General features: G+C 43.9%; 1 protein-coding gene across 2 annotated transcripts in view; it reads right to left on the bottom strand.

Moving 5' to 3' along the window:
• Window positions 1–19,380, bottom strand: part of LOC124594694 (sialin) — a 302,311-nt gene that overhangs the window by 220,559 nt on the left and 62,372 nt on the right. For both annotated transcript variants that reach the window (XM_047133061.1, XM_047133060.1), the window contains exon 2: window positions 5,116–5,318. In XM_047133061.1, coding sequence (XP_046989017.1) covers window positions 5,116–5,318 — 203 coding nt within the window. The remainder of the gene's footprint in view (window positions 1–5,115; window positions 5,319–19,380) is intronic.

Genomic DNA, 19,380 nt, shown 5'->3' with positions numbered 1-19,380 from the left:
TCCGTGAACCATTCTGCACATCCATTACACTGCCGAAACACTTCGTCCAACACGAGCAGCAATTTCCTGACATCCTCTTATGCCAATAACGCGCTACCTTTTAAACTCACTGATTTAACGGTACGGTTGGCGTATTATGTCTGCGAGGCATCCTGCATGTCTGCTGAAGTCACACCGATCGATTACCTTCGGTTTATAGCGACAGCGCGAGCCACAGGCACATTTGACCGACAGGTGGTGTTGCGCCGCGATTGCGATGTTGTCCTTGAGTCCGCGCGCTGACATGGTTCAAATGCTAATTTCTGCAAAACATACTAATGTATATGTCCTGTGAATATGAACGTTCTATCTCTACTCGTTCACAGTTTTCTGTTTTTTTCTAAACATGAGTACATTTTTATAAGAAATTCTGAGGATTATCGACGAATTTCAAACATTACGCTATATTATATGCCAGAAAATTAATTTGTGTTTTAAATAAGCGACAGCAGATATTGACTTGAAATTGTTGTTTTTTCTTTCATATAGTTAAATGAGTGAGTCTTTGCGCCAGTGCTGTTCGTATCCTAAATCGCTGGGCAGTGGACCCACATTTTGACTTCTCGTTTCCTAACTCTCAGTCGGTAGACATCGAAGGAATTCGAGTTGCCAATATGTTGATTCTTCTCGCTGCAAACGATAGGACTATATGATACTGTGCGTAATAGTCATAAAGCTACAGACGCAAGTTTTTGATGCTGTGTTACATTTCAGTGATAAGTAATTTACAGCAGTGGGTATCATTTGTACCTGACCTCTTACGCTATTGTGTGTCCCCTGTTCTGGCACAACGAGTATCAATCGTTCACTCTGAGAAGACTCTCGGATTAGTGGCTGGGGGCACTAGCTGTACCGAAACAATTCGAAAGACTGTGTATGATTTCGGACTGATATTCGCTTGTTTCAGGTCGTTACCAAACCAAAAGTTCAAATGAAATGAGCGTATGGCATCGTTGGCCGAGAGACCCCCTATTCAGGGAAATTCGGTCGCCAAGGGCAAGTCTCATTACATTCCACGCCACATTGGGCGATTTGCTGATGAAGACACAACACCCAGTCCCCGAGTGGAGAAAATCTCCAACTCGGCCAGGAATCGAACCAAGGCCTGCTTGCATGGGAGGCGAGCACGTTACCACCCACCTAAGCAAACGGACAGTTCAAATGAAAGAGTCATACAATAAAAACAAAACTCAAAATTTCCATTTAGCTCAAAAAACTTATTTAAAAACATTCAGGAATACTACGGAAGAACCGGTATATTTAGCTTTTTTTTCATCAGGAAACCAATTAGTGTCAGGCTGCCAAGCAACAACTGAAGCGAGTGACGCTAAAGTGCGCGTCATTTATGACGGCGGCCGAGTTTAGGTTCGTTCTGCGCATCTGACGTCACAAAACACAGTTAGCCAATAAACAGAGAACGACGTTGCCTGAGCTCGACTGCAGTGCAGAGCACGGACGAGTGTCTTCAGTTTTAGAAACGTTCAGTAATACATAAAGTAATTGAACAAAAAGCAATGTCTTGATACCAGACTTTCTTTTATAGACAGTTTGGAAAAAGCAATCTTTATACCAATTGCTTCATATTCGATGAATTAATTAAACCAAACAAGCAATAAACCTCATAATTCAGGCGATAGCATGGAAATTCATTCTTACTAACGGCTTTTTCACAATAAAGAACAGTGGTAATTGTTTATTTCCTATTGCACTTCAACGAAACATGAGTAATTCATTGTCATACCAACAGTGCCTGTTGGTATTTTGCGTGATATTTTAAAGTCCTCCGAGAAATGTATTAAATGACGAGCTGTGTTAGCGTAATGATTAAAGTGTATGGCTGCTAAGTGAAAGGTTCCGAGTTGAAACCTTGTTTGGTGCTTAATATTTTCTTTATTCAAAAACAATATCGAAGTGTCTTACTTCATGAATTTTATTTGTTTGAATGTAATTTTTTGAAATTTCTAGTGGCAACTAAAATTGACCATAAGGAAAGTATACGCTATGGACTGTTACCTCTGCAAACTCTTCAAAATTTCGTGCAATGGTTTACTACATCTAATGCTGCACAATAACTGCTTTGAACATCGAAACAAAATTAAGTCATTTATGGGGGGAAGGTATCAGTCAAGAAGATGTGAAACAATCAAATTTTTGGGCCAAATAGCTTTTGTGAAATCGAATGATAAAGTGTGTCAAAGCAGTCGAAACACCATGTGTCTGCACAGGCGAGCAGTGCAATGATGACAAAATCGCGCACAGTGCGGAATGCGGGGAGCACGTCTCTGTAGCAGCGAAAGGGTTAATGCGGCCGTAGTGGCTTTACTTCATAAACTGCGCGCTCCCCCCTAAACGGAAGTTTGCGAACTATACTATGGCGCTGCTTCTCTTGGCGCGTACAACTGGCAACGCAGCAATCTCCCGCGTCTGGGTGGGCATGCGCGAACCGCCAAGATAAAAGAATTAAACTATAGTGCTCCACAGCAAAGTGACAGAAATCTCTAAGTTAATAGTTACACCTGATCTCTGTAGAGGTCAGTCGAGTGCACTGCCTTGAGACGGGAGATTCTCTTCAGGGGAAATCGTCCCCAGTCCAGTGCACAACTCATCAAAAGAAGACACATATCTTTTAAAGTACTTAACACATGGTGATGGGTTTTCCCTTAATATCTGTATATAAAAGGCAACGTCCTGACTCACTGACTCATCATCGCCCAGCCGAAACTACAAAGGATAGAAACTTCAAATTTGCAGTGGGTGTTGATCTTATGCTGTAGGCGTCGGTTAAGAAGGGGGTGAAATAGAGGATGAAATATTTTTTGAAAATATGTCGCTATTAAGGTAATTTTGAAGCCAGATCTATGAAAATTGGTATTTGACTTATCGGTTGGAAAAAAATCACATGTTTCAGTGTTTTTCGAAATTCATCCCCTAAGGAAGTGGAATAGGGGATGAAAAGTTATATGAAATTATTAAATATGAATGCCTTTTCAAAGCTCAATCTACGGAAATCTGTATTGACATCTCTGTTAGAAAAAAAAATTCTCTCTTTTTAGAAATTCAACCTCTAAGGTTGTGGAACAGCGGATGAAATCTTTTAAGAAAATATTTGGTTCTATTAAAAAAACCTAAATCCATGAAAAATTGGTATATCACTTGTGAGTTAGATATAAAGAAATATATGTTAGGTGACGAATGTTCCTAAGGAAATATCACCACAAGAACACAAAATGTTTGATTAACAAAAACCTTGGATTCCGGCTACCAGGCTCACTTTTTCGTCAGAAGCACATTCGGAAAAGACCATGCTTCAGAAGCCTTAATTAGCGTGAAAAAACCAAATCAAGCTATTTAACAGTCACGGCGACAAACTAATTTTGTCAGAACAGCATAGCACAAGAAATGGCTCATTAATACATTAATTTTTCAATAGATTTAATATATGTTAATAAAATTATTTTAGATGTAATTACTACGCAAACTCGAGCGAAGCAGCGGGCGATAAGCTTAGAAATTGTAAGAAATATATCCGTATTTTTCACTAGTTGGTGGGGCTGGATAAATCCAGTACTTCCAATAACGTCGTTAAGTCAGCATTTAATGCCCGCTGAAGATTTATCAGAAAGAATCGTTTTTGGTTTGATTTGTTACAGTTAAATATCAGTTGATATCGGCTGTTGAAGCCTTTTGGAATTCGTAATATCAAACAGATAGACGCAGACGACATGTATCAACTTCAATATAGTGGGTAAACGTATAGATTCTGAGGTCACCGTTTGACATCCTTCGTTCTGCAAGTATTTTTTCATGCTTTTTAAAAGATTATGGGAGTTTCTTATTATTGTGATAGAAGTAGACTGATGAACCAAAACATTATGATGACCATCTTCTTAACAGCTTGCTTGTTCGTCTTTGGAACGAAATACACCACTGATTCTATCAGGGATCCGATAGTATATTGGTAGTACTGTGGAGGTTAGCAGGGTTCCGGCTCCGGGGCACGGACAACTATATTGCTGAAAGATGACATCGCCGGCGGGGAAGACACCAATCATGAAGAGATGTAGATGGTTCGCAGATGTCAGCGTGTTTTCGACTACTACCACAAGTCCCATGCGAGCGCAGCAGAATGTCTACGATAGCAAATACCGCTGGCAACTAGCCTGCGTCCGTGGCGCACTTCACGTTTCGAGCCGCCGTTCACCTCGATGACGGCGTTTGTGGAGACGACCATCGACCTAGCGTAGCAAAAACGTGGTTCACCCAAAGAGCCAACACGTTTCCATTGATCGACGGCCGAATCCTGATGTCCTGTGTCCACTGCAATCGTAACTGAAGATGTAAACATGTCAACACGTGGTGGTGGTCTGCTGAGGAGCTCCACATTGGAGTTCCGTGTTCAACAATGTACTATAAACGGAGTGTTCCGAAACCTTGTGCGTGCACCAGCATTGTGCTCTTACGGCAGAGATGACACAGACCTACATCTATCGGACTTTATAGAGCAGATCCACGTTCTGTGTATAATCGTGGATGTCCAACCATTTAGCGCCTAGCGACGTTTTCGAGATACTCGTTAACGGACTGATCCCCCGTCCGTGTCTGCTCCGCTTACATACTTTCGTTACCGCTTCACTGGCCCGCAACACCACCAGGGGGCATCAACGTCGCGATGGGCAATGGTCAGAATGTCTTGGCTTATGAGTGTGTGTCCTACTATATTCGATGTTGCGCGTAAATAAGAGCAATCTCCTTTCAGGAGTGAATTTGTTCGCTTTTGTGAAGATGCCATGGACGTGGTCCAATGAACTGCATGATTGGTGCCTGTCACTGGCTGATCACACGCAGTACATTACAGGGGATGCTGGGGACTCTGCCTATTTCACCGCTCCCAGCAGGCCTCGCGCTGTCTCTCAAGCTAGATTGTGGGGATAATAGCTATTTTAAGCGTGTTGGTTGTTTGCGCAGCGTTCCGTGCGACGCGCCAGCTCGTTTCTGAGCGCGTACGGGGCGTTCCACGACGAGAAACACGTCACGTGTGAGGAAGACTTAACGTAGCGACTGTGCTGGATGCCTTACCTCTGATGAGGCGTGAACGTCGGGGTCATCCGGGCACTCATGGCCGGAGGTGGCGGAGCCGTTGGGGTGCTGCACCCCCTGCATTATGTACGTCTGGTTGACCATCGCCACGATACACACGCTCAGGTTCACCTTCAGCCCATAGATGATGGCGAACGACACCGCTGCTAGCACGGCGAACAGGTACCGGGCCTTGAAAAAACCTGTGGACAAAACAGAAACAGTCAAATGGTTCTGAGCACTATGGGGCTTAACATCTGAGTTCATCAGTCCCCTAGAACTTAGAACTACTTAAACCTAACTAATCTAAGGACATCACATGCCCGAGGCAGGATTCGAACCTGCGGCCGTAGCGGTCGCGCGGTTCCACACTGAAGCGCCTAGAACCGCTCGGCCACCCCGGCCGGCCCACAGACATAGTCCCACAACTCTGCAACTACACTTGTTTCGGTAGTTAATCCTTAAGATGGTCTTCTAATGAGCAAAATACAGGTGTACACTGTATCACACCAGCTCAGTTTGAAGAGCTCCTAGCAAATAGGACGGCATGTTCTTCTAATAATTTCCGGGTATTCAGCCGGATCCCGTAGACATTCTGCCACGATATTTCGGCCCAGAGACGTCCGGCCATCATCAGGTGTCATACTGCCTGCGGATAAGGGTAACGCCACAGTTCTTCTGACAAGAGAAGCCTACAACGAGAAGATATATAGTCAGATAAATGATTCTACGTACCGCAGAATTGAAAAGGACCCAACAAGCCGAATATCAAGGAAAACTGCTATCCTTTTGAATGACTGTTCTCTACGTGGAAAAGTTATCAAGAGATTGAGACCACACAATGCAGTACCACCAAGACTCTATGGTCTTCCCAAGATACACAAGGATGGTGCCCCACTACGATTAATAGTGAGTAATATTGGTGCTGCGACCTATTCTACAGCAAAATATCTGGCCTCACTACTAAAGCCGTATGTGGGTAAGTGTTGCCACCATATACGTAATTCCGAGGATTTTGTCAGTCGCTTGAAAGAAGTTAAGCTTAGCAGCTCGGATTTATTAGTCAGCTTCGATGTGGTCTCGCTTTTTACCAAAGTGCCTTTAATGGAATCGTTACATCTTATTGGTAGCTTATGCAGTGCAGAAATGACGGCCTTGTTTGAACATATACTCTCCTCAACGTACTTTTTATTCAATGACGAATTCTTTGAACAAACAGACGGCGTCGCCATGGGGAACCCTTTGTCCCCTGTGGTAGCTAATCTCTTCATGGAGGACTTTGAGGAGAAAGCACTTGAGTCTGCTGTTTTAAAGCCTATGGTCTTCTGGCGGTACGTAGATGATACTTTTGTTTTATGGGCTCATGGCAGACATGAACTGGAGAAATTCCTTCATCACTTAAACTCATTATATGAGAATATCAAATTCACGATGGAGATTGAAAAAGATGGCACTTTACCTTTTCTGGACGTGCTAGTACGCCGTAAAAATGATGGGTCACTAGGACATTCTGTGTACAGGAAACCGACTCACACAGATCTGTATCTCCAGGCGTCAAGCTGCCATCACCCAGCACAAACAGCCGGTGTTCTCAGTACCTTAATACATCGAGCGCATGTAATATCAGATGATGAAAACCTCCATGAAGAATTAGAACACTTGGTGAAGGTTTTTAAAGAGAATGGCTACACTTCACGCCAAATAAGGAAGGCCATGCGCAACTGTCATAACAAGAAGCAACGCACTGAGGGCGCTGATGACGACTTTAAATCAACTGCGTCCCTTCCATACGCTGGGAATGTGTCGTCAAAAATAGGCAGATTACTCAAGAAAAATAAAATCAAGGTTATCTTCCGTCCACCAGCAAAGAACCGTGCCCTGGTTGGATCCATTAAAGACGATCTACAACTGAAGAATGCAGGCGTCTGCAAAATTCCCTGTGAATGTGGCTCTGCATATATTGGCCAGACGACAAGAACTGTCCATGAACGATGCATAGAACATGAAAGATACACCCGTCTGCGGCAACCGTCAAAATCGGCAGTAGCAGACCACTGTATTTCTTTGGGACATTCAATGGAATACAATGGAACAAAAATTTTAGCTCCGGTTTCCGGATTTTGGGATTCCGTAATCGAAGAATCAGTGGAAATACGTCTTGCCGATAATCTTATAAATCGTGACAACGGCTTTCAGCTGGATAAAAATTGGAATCCTGTTATTAAAATTATACAATCACAGCGGAATCGACAGCGTCATTCGATACTCAATGACTAGATGATCTTTTACTTTCACCACTGAGGGCAGCACGTACAATTCGGCTGTGCCGCGCATGTCAACACCTGACGCATGCGCTGTAGGATGCCAGTACATTTCGCATGCGCGAGATTCGGCATAAATACCGCGACTGCAACTGGGCTCTTCAGTAGTTGTGTACTCACCTGATGATCGCCGGACGTCCCTGGGCCGAAATATCGTGGCAGAAAGTCGACGGGATCCGGCTGCATACCCGGAAATTATTAGCAGAAGAAATACGCCGGGAAAATTTCAGAAGTCACAGGACGGCATGTTGTTCTTAGCAGAGAGAAGACTCCTGACGTCAAAGTAGATGAAATGTTACACAGGGTGAACAATCGTTAATGCAACTGGCTGCTGTGCTCGCGACGCAAGTGACAGGAAGTCCGCGGTAACTATAGTATGGTTTGTCGCGTAAGTTATTTCTAACATACATAACGCAAACACTTCAAAAGAAAACTGCTCACGTATATTAAGCAAGGAGGCGCTGTTACTGCCTCCCTTCTTTGATTAGGAAATGGCTCATTCCTTCTGACAAATGGCAGCAATTTTTTGGCGAATGTTAAGTTTTACGTTCATGTACACTGTGTGAATTTTTTCTTTCAGCGTTCCCCCCCCCCCCCCCCCCCCCTTCAGAGATAACGATCGCAGGGTATTAAACTGGATGAACTAGGAGGCTATATATTATTAGTGATAACTCTATCTTGATAAGACGTCACGAATTTCCTGCAGTGAGAAGTTGGCTGTATGTGCCGCCGCAGAGTTCTGCTGAAAAGTCGCGAATGCATGTTCTCTCTCAATTAATTTACCAAAAGAGACCACGAAATGTATTCCACATGTCTCACTGTTAATTGTTTCCTGGGACAAAATAGCGTCTATTATTCTCTCTCCGTTAACAGCTCACTACATTCCTATTGTTTGATCACGCAGGGGTGTCTCGCGTATTACATTAGGCTTTTCAGAACTCCAATAACGGTCATTTTGTGAATAACGTATCCACGTAGGGTCGACCATGGTTTGTCCAAAAAGAAAGTTAGGTGAGGGTCAATTTCTTTGTCATGCACCTTATTGAAAACCCATTCAGAAAACCGCAGACTTCTTGCAGGCTCACCTGGTTTAAGTTCTTGCACTGCAGTTACTTAAAGGGCTGTAACTTCAGTAACTTTGTAACCGTTTGAACAGCGCCATATGAAATTCCCATTTGCTGACAAAGACGTCGAAAGATTTTCTAGACCTTTCCAGAACATACCCAATGTCATCCTGACTTTCTTCTGTGAGTACCGTATGAGGCCGTCCATATCTTCTGTCAAAAACACTTCCCGTTTCACGAAACTTATTTATCAATCGATGAATCGTACTCCGATTCTTCTTGAAATAATCTCCATACCGCATGTGTTGATTTCGTATGCACGTATGAATCATACATCAATACTCTTTAGTGAATAGAATACTTGTATTTTGCCATTTCATTTGAAACAGTTTCATGCAATACACCGTACCGCATCACCTAACAAACACGCAACGGAGGGGAAATATACTCCCTGCTGGCGAGGAAAAAAATCCCCGCCAGGCGGTTGCGTTAAGGACTGATCAGCCTTTAGAACAATTACTGTTCACGATGTGCGGTTAGTCATAAAATTTTAAGTATCATAAAGAAAAAATAAAGTTACGCAATTAAATTTTTGTTGATTTCGATGAGCATGTCTGCAGCCAAGGTAGGCCTTGAAGTCTCCGCGCCGCAATACAGTAGCCCAAGACTACAGGAGCCGAATGAAAGCCCTCTGCTGAAGAGGAGTATCGAGCGGTAATTCGGTTTCTGTATTTCATGGGGAACGATGCTACAACAAATCATTCTGAGTTGATGAAATTACACGCTAACAGTGCATCATCATATAAGACAGTAGTTAGGTGGTACAGGCGCTTCCAGTACGGTCAAACAAGTCTGGAGTATCTTAAGAAATGGCAGACCTGGTGCTCGAAGACTGGTGGATCACAGTCAGAACTAAAGTTGAAAGAGTGAAAATCAGTCATGGGCCAAACGTCTTCCACGCCACCCACACGATTTCGTGAATGCTAGCCATTCAAAAAGCCCGCGGAACCGCGGCAGCGGCGGAAATGTTCCCTGTATCGGGCCAGTCATTAGCGTACTAATCATTACTGAGAAGTGCTGGACATATCAATACGCCTCTGGGGCAGAGGAGCAAAGCATTCAGTGGAAACGTGTGGCTTCATCACCGCCGCAAAAGGTGAGTACACAACTATCGTCGGGAAACGTTTTTCTAGGTGTGTTTGGAGACGGCCATGGTGTGGTACTTACATTGTACTCGTAAGGGGCACGCCGTAACAAGAACAAAATACCAAAATCTCTCGATAAGGATTGGGAGGCTGCGAAGACGAAGCGTTGCAAAAGGCTGCCCATGTTCCACGACAATGCCCCACCTCTTAAAGTAGATGTTATTAATAAAAAGCAGCTTTGATGTTAAACATTTAAGATGTCTGTTCTTCAATATTTGAAAGCTGTAGGACGCGTCTTAGTGGATATGTTTTCACGAATAGTTACACTGATTCACGAGGAAGGACTCTGTACATAATTTATAAATAATTCGTGCAAACTGGCTGAATTATGATGAAATAAAGTTCCAGCGATGTTTTGCTGTCTGTGTTGTAAAAGTTAATATGGGGAACTACTGTAGGTGTTTTTATACGGTTTTCACTAGTCGACAGACTGATTCACGAGAAAGGTTTGTGTCCACAACTTATTATCGCTACACCAGACAACTCGTCTGGCCATGGATACGGCGGTGTGCTGAAAAGTAATGACTGTGACTTTTTCTTCTGTTTTTAATATCGATTGACTTTTTCTTCTGTTTTCAGTATCGGTCGACTTTCCGCTGGACTGATGCATATTGCAATTCTCTATCGCTACAGGGCTCCGAAATGTAACGTGTAACATGGCTGTGTGTAACGTAACGATGTCGATACGTCAGAAACAGCGTTCTGTAATCGAGTTTCTAACCGCAGGAAACGTGCCTCCAATTAAAATCCATACAATAATGAAAGCTGTGCACGGTGATGACATCAGTAATGTGCGACGATGGGTTGTTCGTGCTCCTAATGAAGGAAACAGTAGTGCCAACCTCAACGTGTGTGACAGAGCTTGGAGTGGACAACCGCGTACGGCAAGCGACGAGACTCATTGGAATTGGGTTGATGAATTCATTAGAGAAAATCGTCGTATAAAACAGACACAACCTACCAGGAGAGCGTCCAAAGACCATCGTTGCAGACCTGCAGTACAGAAAACAGTGTACGCCTTGGGAGTTTTGAATGTTCACTCGTGAAGTAAAACAGAGGAGATAGGACATCTGTCAACAATTTCTTTTGCGTTTTGAGCGTGATGGGTTCCTTAAGAACATAAGTAACAGGTGATGAAAGCTATGATCACCATTTTGACCCCGAAAACCAGAGAGCATCGATGGAGTTCCGCCACAAAGGTCACCAACGCCAAAACAGTTCAAGACCATGACATCAGCAGGCAAAGTTATTCTCACAGTGTTTTGGGATGCCCAAGATGTGGTGCATTTGGAATTCAAACATAAAGGACCACCACAAATACTTCAAACTACTGCGAAACTTTCAGAAAACTGAAAGCACGGATTCGAAGAGTTCGCCCTCACATGGAGGACCCTCTCTTTTAACATGGCAACGCCAGACCACAGATAAGCGTTCATACATCTGCAACAATCCGACCTTCATCGATCATCCTCCGCACAGCCCCAACTTGGTCCCAGCCGATTTTCATCTATTTGTAAAACTCAAAGAACACCTTCCAGGACTACACTTTGTCAGTGACGAAGCGGTGCAAGCAGAGGTGAGGTTATGGCTCCGTCAACGAAGTCAAACATTCTACAGTGACGGTATTAGCAAACTGGTCTCTCGTTGGGTAAAATGTGTTAGTCTCGAGGGTGACTATGTTGAGAAATAAATATGTAGACAGAGGAATAACGATGTAGAATGCTTGTAACGTTTGTTTTATTTAAAAGGTGTTTTTGCGTACAAAATTCGGGCGCATTATTGTTCTGCACGCCCTCATATTATGGAAATTGGTAGTTGGAGGAGGTTCATCAAGAAACACACTTAACAAATTTTTGTGCCACAACTGTGTATTCAAAAAAGCTGAAAATTATTCTAGCAGAAGCAGAGAGAACAGGCATTATCAAACTTGTGGTCCCATACGTTTACCCTTATTTTATGGGGTACTGTAACTAGCAAGACGTTTTGTAAGGGAGGAGTTTTCTTACGTTCTTGTTGATTTTCGATCTGTCTGAGTGTAGCTCTGTCGCAGAAGAGGTAAATAGCTTGTCTCTGCCCAAGTTAGAACCAAGAGCTAAGGCAACCCTTGTTTTACAGTGCATACACATTACCATTATATACAATGAACAACTGCAGCATTTGACTTTCTAGCAATGCATCAGTGGTCGCTAACACAAGTAATTTGCACTGTAAAAGACGAAATTAATTATAGTTTTTGTGTGGAACGATTTGCCTGGAATGAAAGCCATACATAGATAACGCGATGTCACAAAATATCAAGTGAATTTAGCAGGACAATTCTGTCGGAATAATTCTGTGCTATCCTGGAAGTATCTAGAAATAACAAAGTTTCCAAACATTCTGTGATGTTCTCATGTGTATGTTATACTAGCAGCAGGAAGAATACGTTTCCACATACGACGTCTTTCTAGAGTGAGCTCAGAAGTGAGGAGTACGGCTTTCGCCGGCCGGTGTGGCCGAGCGGTTCTAGGCGCTTCAGTCTGGAACCGCGCGGCCGCTACGGTCGCAGGTTCGAATCCTGCCTCGGGCATGGATGTGTGTGATGTCCGTAGGTTAGTCAGGTTTAAGTAGTTCTAAGTTCTAGGGGACTGATGACCTCAGATGTTAAGTCCCATAGTGCTCAGAGCCATTTTTGAAGTACGGCTTTCGTCTCTGTAACTAGGTTTAGGGTCTGAAGCGTAGTTACTAATAATACTCAAAGGCATCCACTACAATCTAAAATACAATGACTGTAACATTTATTTTTTCGTTTTTCTCTATTAAGCACACTTCAAACTGAAAATGTCAAATACAGTTTACTTGTTCAGAGAATTTTCAGTGATTACACAGTAAGCATTATGAGTAGGTAACACATGAGTTGATCATAATGGACTTAAAAAATGTTTTCTTAAGAACGCTATCATTGGCAATACCCACAAAACAAAGAAACATAAATGAAAAGGCAACAATACAGAACTGCAATTTGTGAAGACTATCCAGATGTTACTGATGCATTATGAGAAACCTCCATCAAGCTGTAGCAGCTGTTCCTGTCATCCGGTTTACAACTAAAACTTAATTTCTGCCGCCAGTGAAAGAACTGTTCAAATGCATTTGATAAACATTTTTCAAATGAATATTATGCTGACAGAAATTAACATGTGGTTCTTAACAAACGAATCGACAAATGCAAAGGTAATTTGAAGAATACCTCCACGAAAGTGATACAGTGGCGTGGCCGTATACAGTTTACATAAATGAACTACTGGATAACTTCGGAAGCTCCATGAGGCTGTTTGCAGACGATGTTGATGTGTGTAGATAGGTTCCAACGCCAGATGACTTAAGTGAAATGCAGAAAGACCTGAGGAAGGTCGATAAATGTTGCAGGAACTGGCAGTTGTCCTTGGACGTAAATACATTCACGCATTACACATGAAGAGACCTATTACTGTTCGTTAACGGTACTGGCGATAAACCGCAGGAAACAGTAACAACTGTAAGATTAGAGTAACAGTCTAGAGCGATTTAAGGAGGAATGACCACACACTACGAATAGCTGGAAAAGCAGACGCAAGGCTGAGATCATTGGAAGTATCTTAAGGAAATTTACACTGCCTGACAAAAAAAGCAAAGCATCCAGAAGGGCAGCAGAAATCTAAATGAAACTGTACAGGTTGAGGGGGTAGGTGATGTCATTTCTGTGGTTAAAAAATCGAGTACAATCTACAAAGAACTTGGCAGTAATAGCCCACTTATCAATATGATGTCGCACATCCTCTGATCTGAGTGCATGCACCGATAAACAGTCTACTTGCACTGGGACAGAGTTAACGTCCGAGGTGGTGCCACACTTGTTCTTGGTTGGTTGGTTGGTTGTTTTTTTTTTGGGGGGGGGGGGGAAGAGACCAAACTGCGAGGTCATCGGTCTCATCGGATTACGGAAGGACGGGGAAGGAAGTCGGCTGTGCCCTTTCAAAGAAACCATCCCGGCAATTGCCTGGAACGATTTAGGGAAATCACGGAAAACCGGAATCTGGATGGCTGGAAGCGGGATTGAACCGTCGCCCTCTCGAATGCGAGTCCAGTGTGCTAACCACTTCGCCACCTCGGTTGTCACGCTTGTTCTGTCGGGGGCGTATCTGGGGATCTTGCTATCCACGGGAGTTCCTCAACATCAAGCTTACAGATCATAGACACATGTGTCATGTGTGGACGGCCATCGTCCTGTTCACAAATTGCACTACGATAATGCCGCATGAGAGGTAACACATGAGGTCGCAGGATGTCCTTCCCCACACTCTAACCCCTAGCACTGACACCGCTGTGCCTCTCCAACTCAATCGAAGAATGGGGCCTCTTCGCAAGCCACTGTTACATTCGCCGACCAGCGTCATTTGGTGTAGTGCGGAAAAGATTCCTCACTGAACTCACTGTGACGCCATTCATCAGCAATCGATGATTCCCGGCACCACTCCAAACGCAGCCGTTTGTGTTGTATTGTTAACGGCAGCCTACGCAAAAAACGGTCATTCGCTGCTACTGTTGCTGTTTAGTCTCCGACCACTGGTGCTGTGCGTCACAAAATATTGCAGAGTCCGTTACTTGTTCTCAGCGGGCAGGCTCATGTGCACAATACGGTAATACTCCCGTCTGGTGGTCACACGTGGTCGACCAGAACCTTGAAGACGAAGATGACTGTCCTCACATTCCCATGGAGTCCATCAGCCCACTGTCCCTGGGCCTGCCGCGGTGGTCGTGCGATTCTAGGCGCTCCAGTCCGGAGCCGCGCTGCTGCTACGGTCGCAGGTTCGAATCCTGCCTCGGGCATGGATGTGTGTGATGTCCTTAGGTTGGTTAGGTTTAATTAGTTCTAAGTTCTAGGGGACTGATGACCACAGCAGTTGAGTCCCATAGTGCTCAGAGTCATTTGAACCCACTGTCCCTCTGTCATGCGCTGATAAAGCTGTCTCACACGAGTATGCGGCATCTCCGTGCCCTCCACAGTATAATATCTGACGCTGTTCACGCCACTTATGTATCCTAGCAGTCCTGGTATCAACACTGAAAAAGAAACAACAATAATGCAGTCTGGTGACCGTTCTGTCACGGAGAATTGCAACTCAAAAAATGGTTCACATGGCTCTGAGCACTATGGGACTTATCTAAAGTCATCAGTCCCGTAGAACTTAGAACTACTTAAACCTAACTAACCTAAGGACATCACACACATCCATGCCCGAGGCAGGACTCAAACCTGCGACCGTAGTGGTCGGGCAGTTCCAGGCTGAAGCGCCTAGAACCGCTCGGCCACCCCGGCCGGTGAACTGCAACTCAAATCACTTCCTTATTACCCGCCGATGGAGGATAGGGAAGTTACACTGGCATCCATCTATGTCTTCTGGATGCTTCACAAAATTCCTTTGAACCTATTTACTGTATTCATGTCTTGGTATACCTTTACAAATTTTACCCACCCTCTTTTTCTGCGCTTCATTCAATTACCAAATGTGTGATTCCTTTGTGCCTCAAGGTCTGTCCTACCAATTGATCCCTTCTTTTAGTCAAGTTGTGTAACGAATTTTTCTCAATTCCATTCAGTATCTCATCGTTAGTTATTCGATCTACTCATCTAATATTCGACATTCTTCTGTAGCCCCAGATTTAAAAACCTGCTATTATCTTCTTTTCTGCACTGTTTATCGTCCACGCTTCTCTTCTGTACAAGATCACACTCCACACACTTTCCTTAACACAAGACTTTTTAAATTTATATTTGATGATAAACTCGTGTCTATGGTGCGTTCAATATGCTGCTCGTAACAGCTTACCCACGCTGCAAACGCGCAGGGTAGCCGCACTGTCTTGGGCGCCTTGTGACGGCTCGCGCGGTTGCCCCTGTCGGAAGTTCGAGTCCTACTTCGGGCATGGGAGTAAGTTAGTTTACGTTAGATTAAGTAGTGTGTGAGCTGAGGGACCAGTGACCTCTGATCTTACCACAAATTTCCAATTTTCCACTTTCCTATTTTCTTATTTATTATTAGAGCAACTCAGTTCATTACTCCTATTTGATTTTATGCCGATAAACCTGTACTTACCTGACCAGCAGTCCCTCTCTTTGTGCCACTGCACTTCATTCATTCCCACTTTATCTTACTTCAACCTATCCGTTGCCGTTTTGAAATTTCTCTAGCCTACCTACCTGATCGCGGAATCTAAAATCTCGCGCTCCGACCCGTAGAAGGCAGTTATGTCTGTCCTGATGACAGCATCCCCCTGATTAGCTCCCATCCAGCGATACGAATGGGGGATTATTTTACCTCAGAAATATTTTACGCAAAACGATGCCATCGTCATTAAGTCATACAATATAACGGTTGTAGTTTCCTCTTGCTTTGAACCGTTCAGAGTACCAACAAAGCATGGCCATGTTGGCTAATGTTAGAAGGCTAGATTAGTCAGCCATCCAGACAGTTGCCCCTGCAACTACTAAGAAGGCTCTCGCCCCTCTCAGAATCCACGTGTCTGCCTGGCCTCTCCACAGGTACCCCACCGATGTGGACGCACCTACCCTTCTGCAATCTGTGTCGTAGAGGCACGCAAGCCACCAGGAGTGGGTAGTTACGGTGCTATTTGTGAGCGGTCTAAAAAAATGGTTCAAATGGCTCTGAGCACTATGGGACTCAACATCTTAGGTCATAAGTCCCCTAGAACTTAGAACTACTTAAACCTAACTAACCTATGGACATCACACACATCCATGCCCGAGGCAGGATTCGAACCTGCGACCGTAGCAGTCCCGCGGCTCCGGACTGCAGCGCCAGAACCGCGAGACCACCGCGGCCGGCTGTGAGCGGTCTCATTTCGTAAGCAAAGTAGCTGTGCCGTGGTGATTCATACGACAGTCACGACGATGTCAAGGAGTATACGAGTCGGTCGGGTGTCTTCGACCGGCCTGACGCAACAGCCGTCGTCCCAAGCGCGCCTAACCCCTTCAATGTGCTTGATGATGAGTAATAGACAGCTCAGAGCGAGGCTGTAGCGCTGAAATTCGGGCCAAGCTCCACACCAGTGAATAATGCGCTCCAGCAACCCCTGACCGGAAGCCAAACCACTTACCGCCTGCGTCCCGTGAGAGTCCTGTTTACGGAACTGGCAGGTTCAGCGCTGTTATCAGATGCACGACGATATTATTATTCAACAAAGCGAGCCTTAGACCCCGCCTCGGAACTGACTAGACGCAGCCAAGCTCCAGATTAAAACTCGTCTTTAGCTCGCAGTGATCGCGGAAAACGCCTTCGCGTGCAACCGCGACGGACTGCTGTCGACGCCATTAAATTTACTCACAGTGAGAAGGAGAAAGCCGTAGTGGCGCTGACGGAAAAGACGACGGAACGTACAATGAAAATGTGTCAATGCTGAGTAAGTTGCCTACGTGACGTATCGTTCCCGGACAGCGCTTGTCTGCCCTTCCTGAAGCTGTTGCCTAAAACAAGGGCCAGTTTCTGGAGGAAGGATCCTTTCGTCAGGCTACAGAACATGGACAGATCTTTCTCTAGACCTCTTAAGGCAACAGGATACTTTAGAATGACGGAAAAACAGAATTTAAAAGAAAAATCATTAAACGTTGTAGTCTCTCCTGATTACATAACATACATTATTGCCTTTAGAATGATAAATGACCGCTATATAGGCCTACTAAATTTTATTGTTAGGGTCGTGCACGGCCCCACGCCCCCTTTATTTCAGTTATAGAGAACCATCAATATTTCGGAAAAAACTGAAAATGTTTCCTTCCAGCGACTCAGTTCGGGACATTTGTATATTGGTAACACTGCTTGTTTCCGGCATCTGTGAGTTACCATATTTCTTCCTGTTTAGCTTTGCTGCTGTGAAGTCTTTTGTTTACGTCCTACTGAAAGTTTGTTGCCTAAGTGCTACAGGTGTTTGTGGGTGTAGATATGCTTTTATGTGCAGTGATATGTTTCAATGATGGACTGATAGCTGTTGAGAAATTTGGGCATAAAATGTGGCTCTAATATGAAAGACTAATTGCTTGCCTGTGGTAGACTATGGGAAGATTCGCCCTTCAGAAGTGTTAAAACGAATGGCAAGAGGAAAGTTGAAGATGAAGAAAAGACTTTCCTTGAGGAATGTCCTGAGACACAATTAAATGTGACTCATATCTTCAATCGCAATCTTCCGCAAGTTGCGTTTCTCAGAATCAGGATACACACATGTCCTTAAGATTATAAAGCATTTCACAAACTTTTTTTATACCTACCTAGCAGAGCTAAACTTTCCTGCGGTTGCAGATAAATTATTGAGAAATAATACTTTTATTTAGCACTATTCTAAAAATTAAAATACAAGATATGTTTTTTGTGGTTAATATACATTACATGCAGAACTGGATAGGTCTAGTATGTCAGCCATCATGTCACACATAACTTGGAAAAGTTTGGTCTCCTTCACATGCGTGTTATACGATTAAATAGCACCACAATTCGAGGAAGAATTGTAAAAATAACTGTGCATCAATTTTTGTTAATGTTTTGTTTATAAACATCAAGAAGCCCTAAACTGTTCAAAATGCTTGTAAACTATACAGAAAGTATTCTGCATTAACTGTGATGAACTACAAAACTGGTAAACATATACGTAACAAATAGTGTATGAAAGAAGCAAGTGTTGATTTTGACATAATATGGAGTAGAAAAAGTACTCTGTGTTCCCAAATAGGCAAATGATCCGGGAATATGAGGCCGACTCAGGGTCGAGTGATTTCCCCATGACGAACAACGTTTTCCATTACATAAAAACTTTTAAAAAGTCCAAGCAGCATACATCATCTTGCAGAAGCGCTACAAATGGGATCAGCAAATGGTCACTGCCAACATTCTGCTTCTAATTCGGACTGGCTGGAACGCCTAAATGTTTAATAATTCTGTGGAGCTGTTTGGAGTTCACCAAACCCAGCAGTCAGCCGACGGCCTTCGTCAGCTGTATAAATGGCGTTTCTTCTGAGGCGGACCTGGAGTTTTCGTACAATATTTCAGACGTCGGGAGAAAGTAGTCCCCCGTTATCAACCGCGTAGAATGCGAAAGTGCGCACCCATTTGTGGATTGCGGTGGATTTCAAGTTCAACCACTCCGGTTTTCCACGTGAAGTATCCGTTTAGTGTGTGTGCAGATATTCAATAGGCAGAGAACTCAAATTAGGTTGGGGAGCAATGTAGCTAAGTGGAATGTGGTATTTACTTAACGATACGGACTTGTTGTTACCGCGAATGTTTGAGAGTGATGTGTTTCAGTGACATTTTTCCTATTGACTTTGAACTGTAATCCTGTTTTGCTGTTGTAGAGATTATAGCAGAAGTTTCTGCTGCCCGGTCACAGGCGGTGTATGAACTGTTAGCGGTGAACGTACTCGAGTCCAGCTGTAGCATCACGGAATCCTTCCTCAAAGGAGTTAGACAACTACAGGGCCTTCGAGCTGTGAGAAGTTCAACCTTCTCCACTGATCAAAGCGAGGCTGGTGACCTTTATTGAGAATGATTGTTAATGTAAAAAGGTAGAGAATTAATCCCGGTCCGCCAACATACATTTCGGATTAAATTTGCGGAGCGTAGTTTGTCTCGCGCACCGCACATCGCC

The sequence above is a fragment of the Schistocerca americana genome, chromosome 2, assembly GCF_021461395.2.
Source record: "Schistocerca americana isolate TAMUIC-IGC-003095 chromosome 2, iqSchAmer2.1, whole genome shotgun sequence".
In the NCBI taxonomy this organism is placed as follows: Eukaryota; Metazoa; Arthropoda; class Insecta; order Orthoptera; family Acrididae; genus Schistocerca; species Schistocerca americana.
The sequence above is the reverse complement of the archived record's forward strand: the minus strand, read 5'-3'. Positions and strand labels throughout refer to the sequence as shown.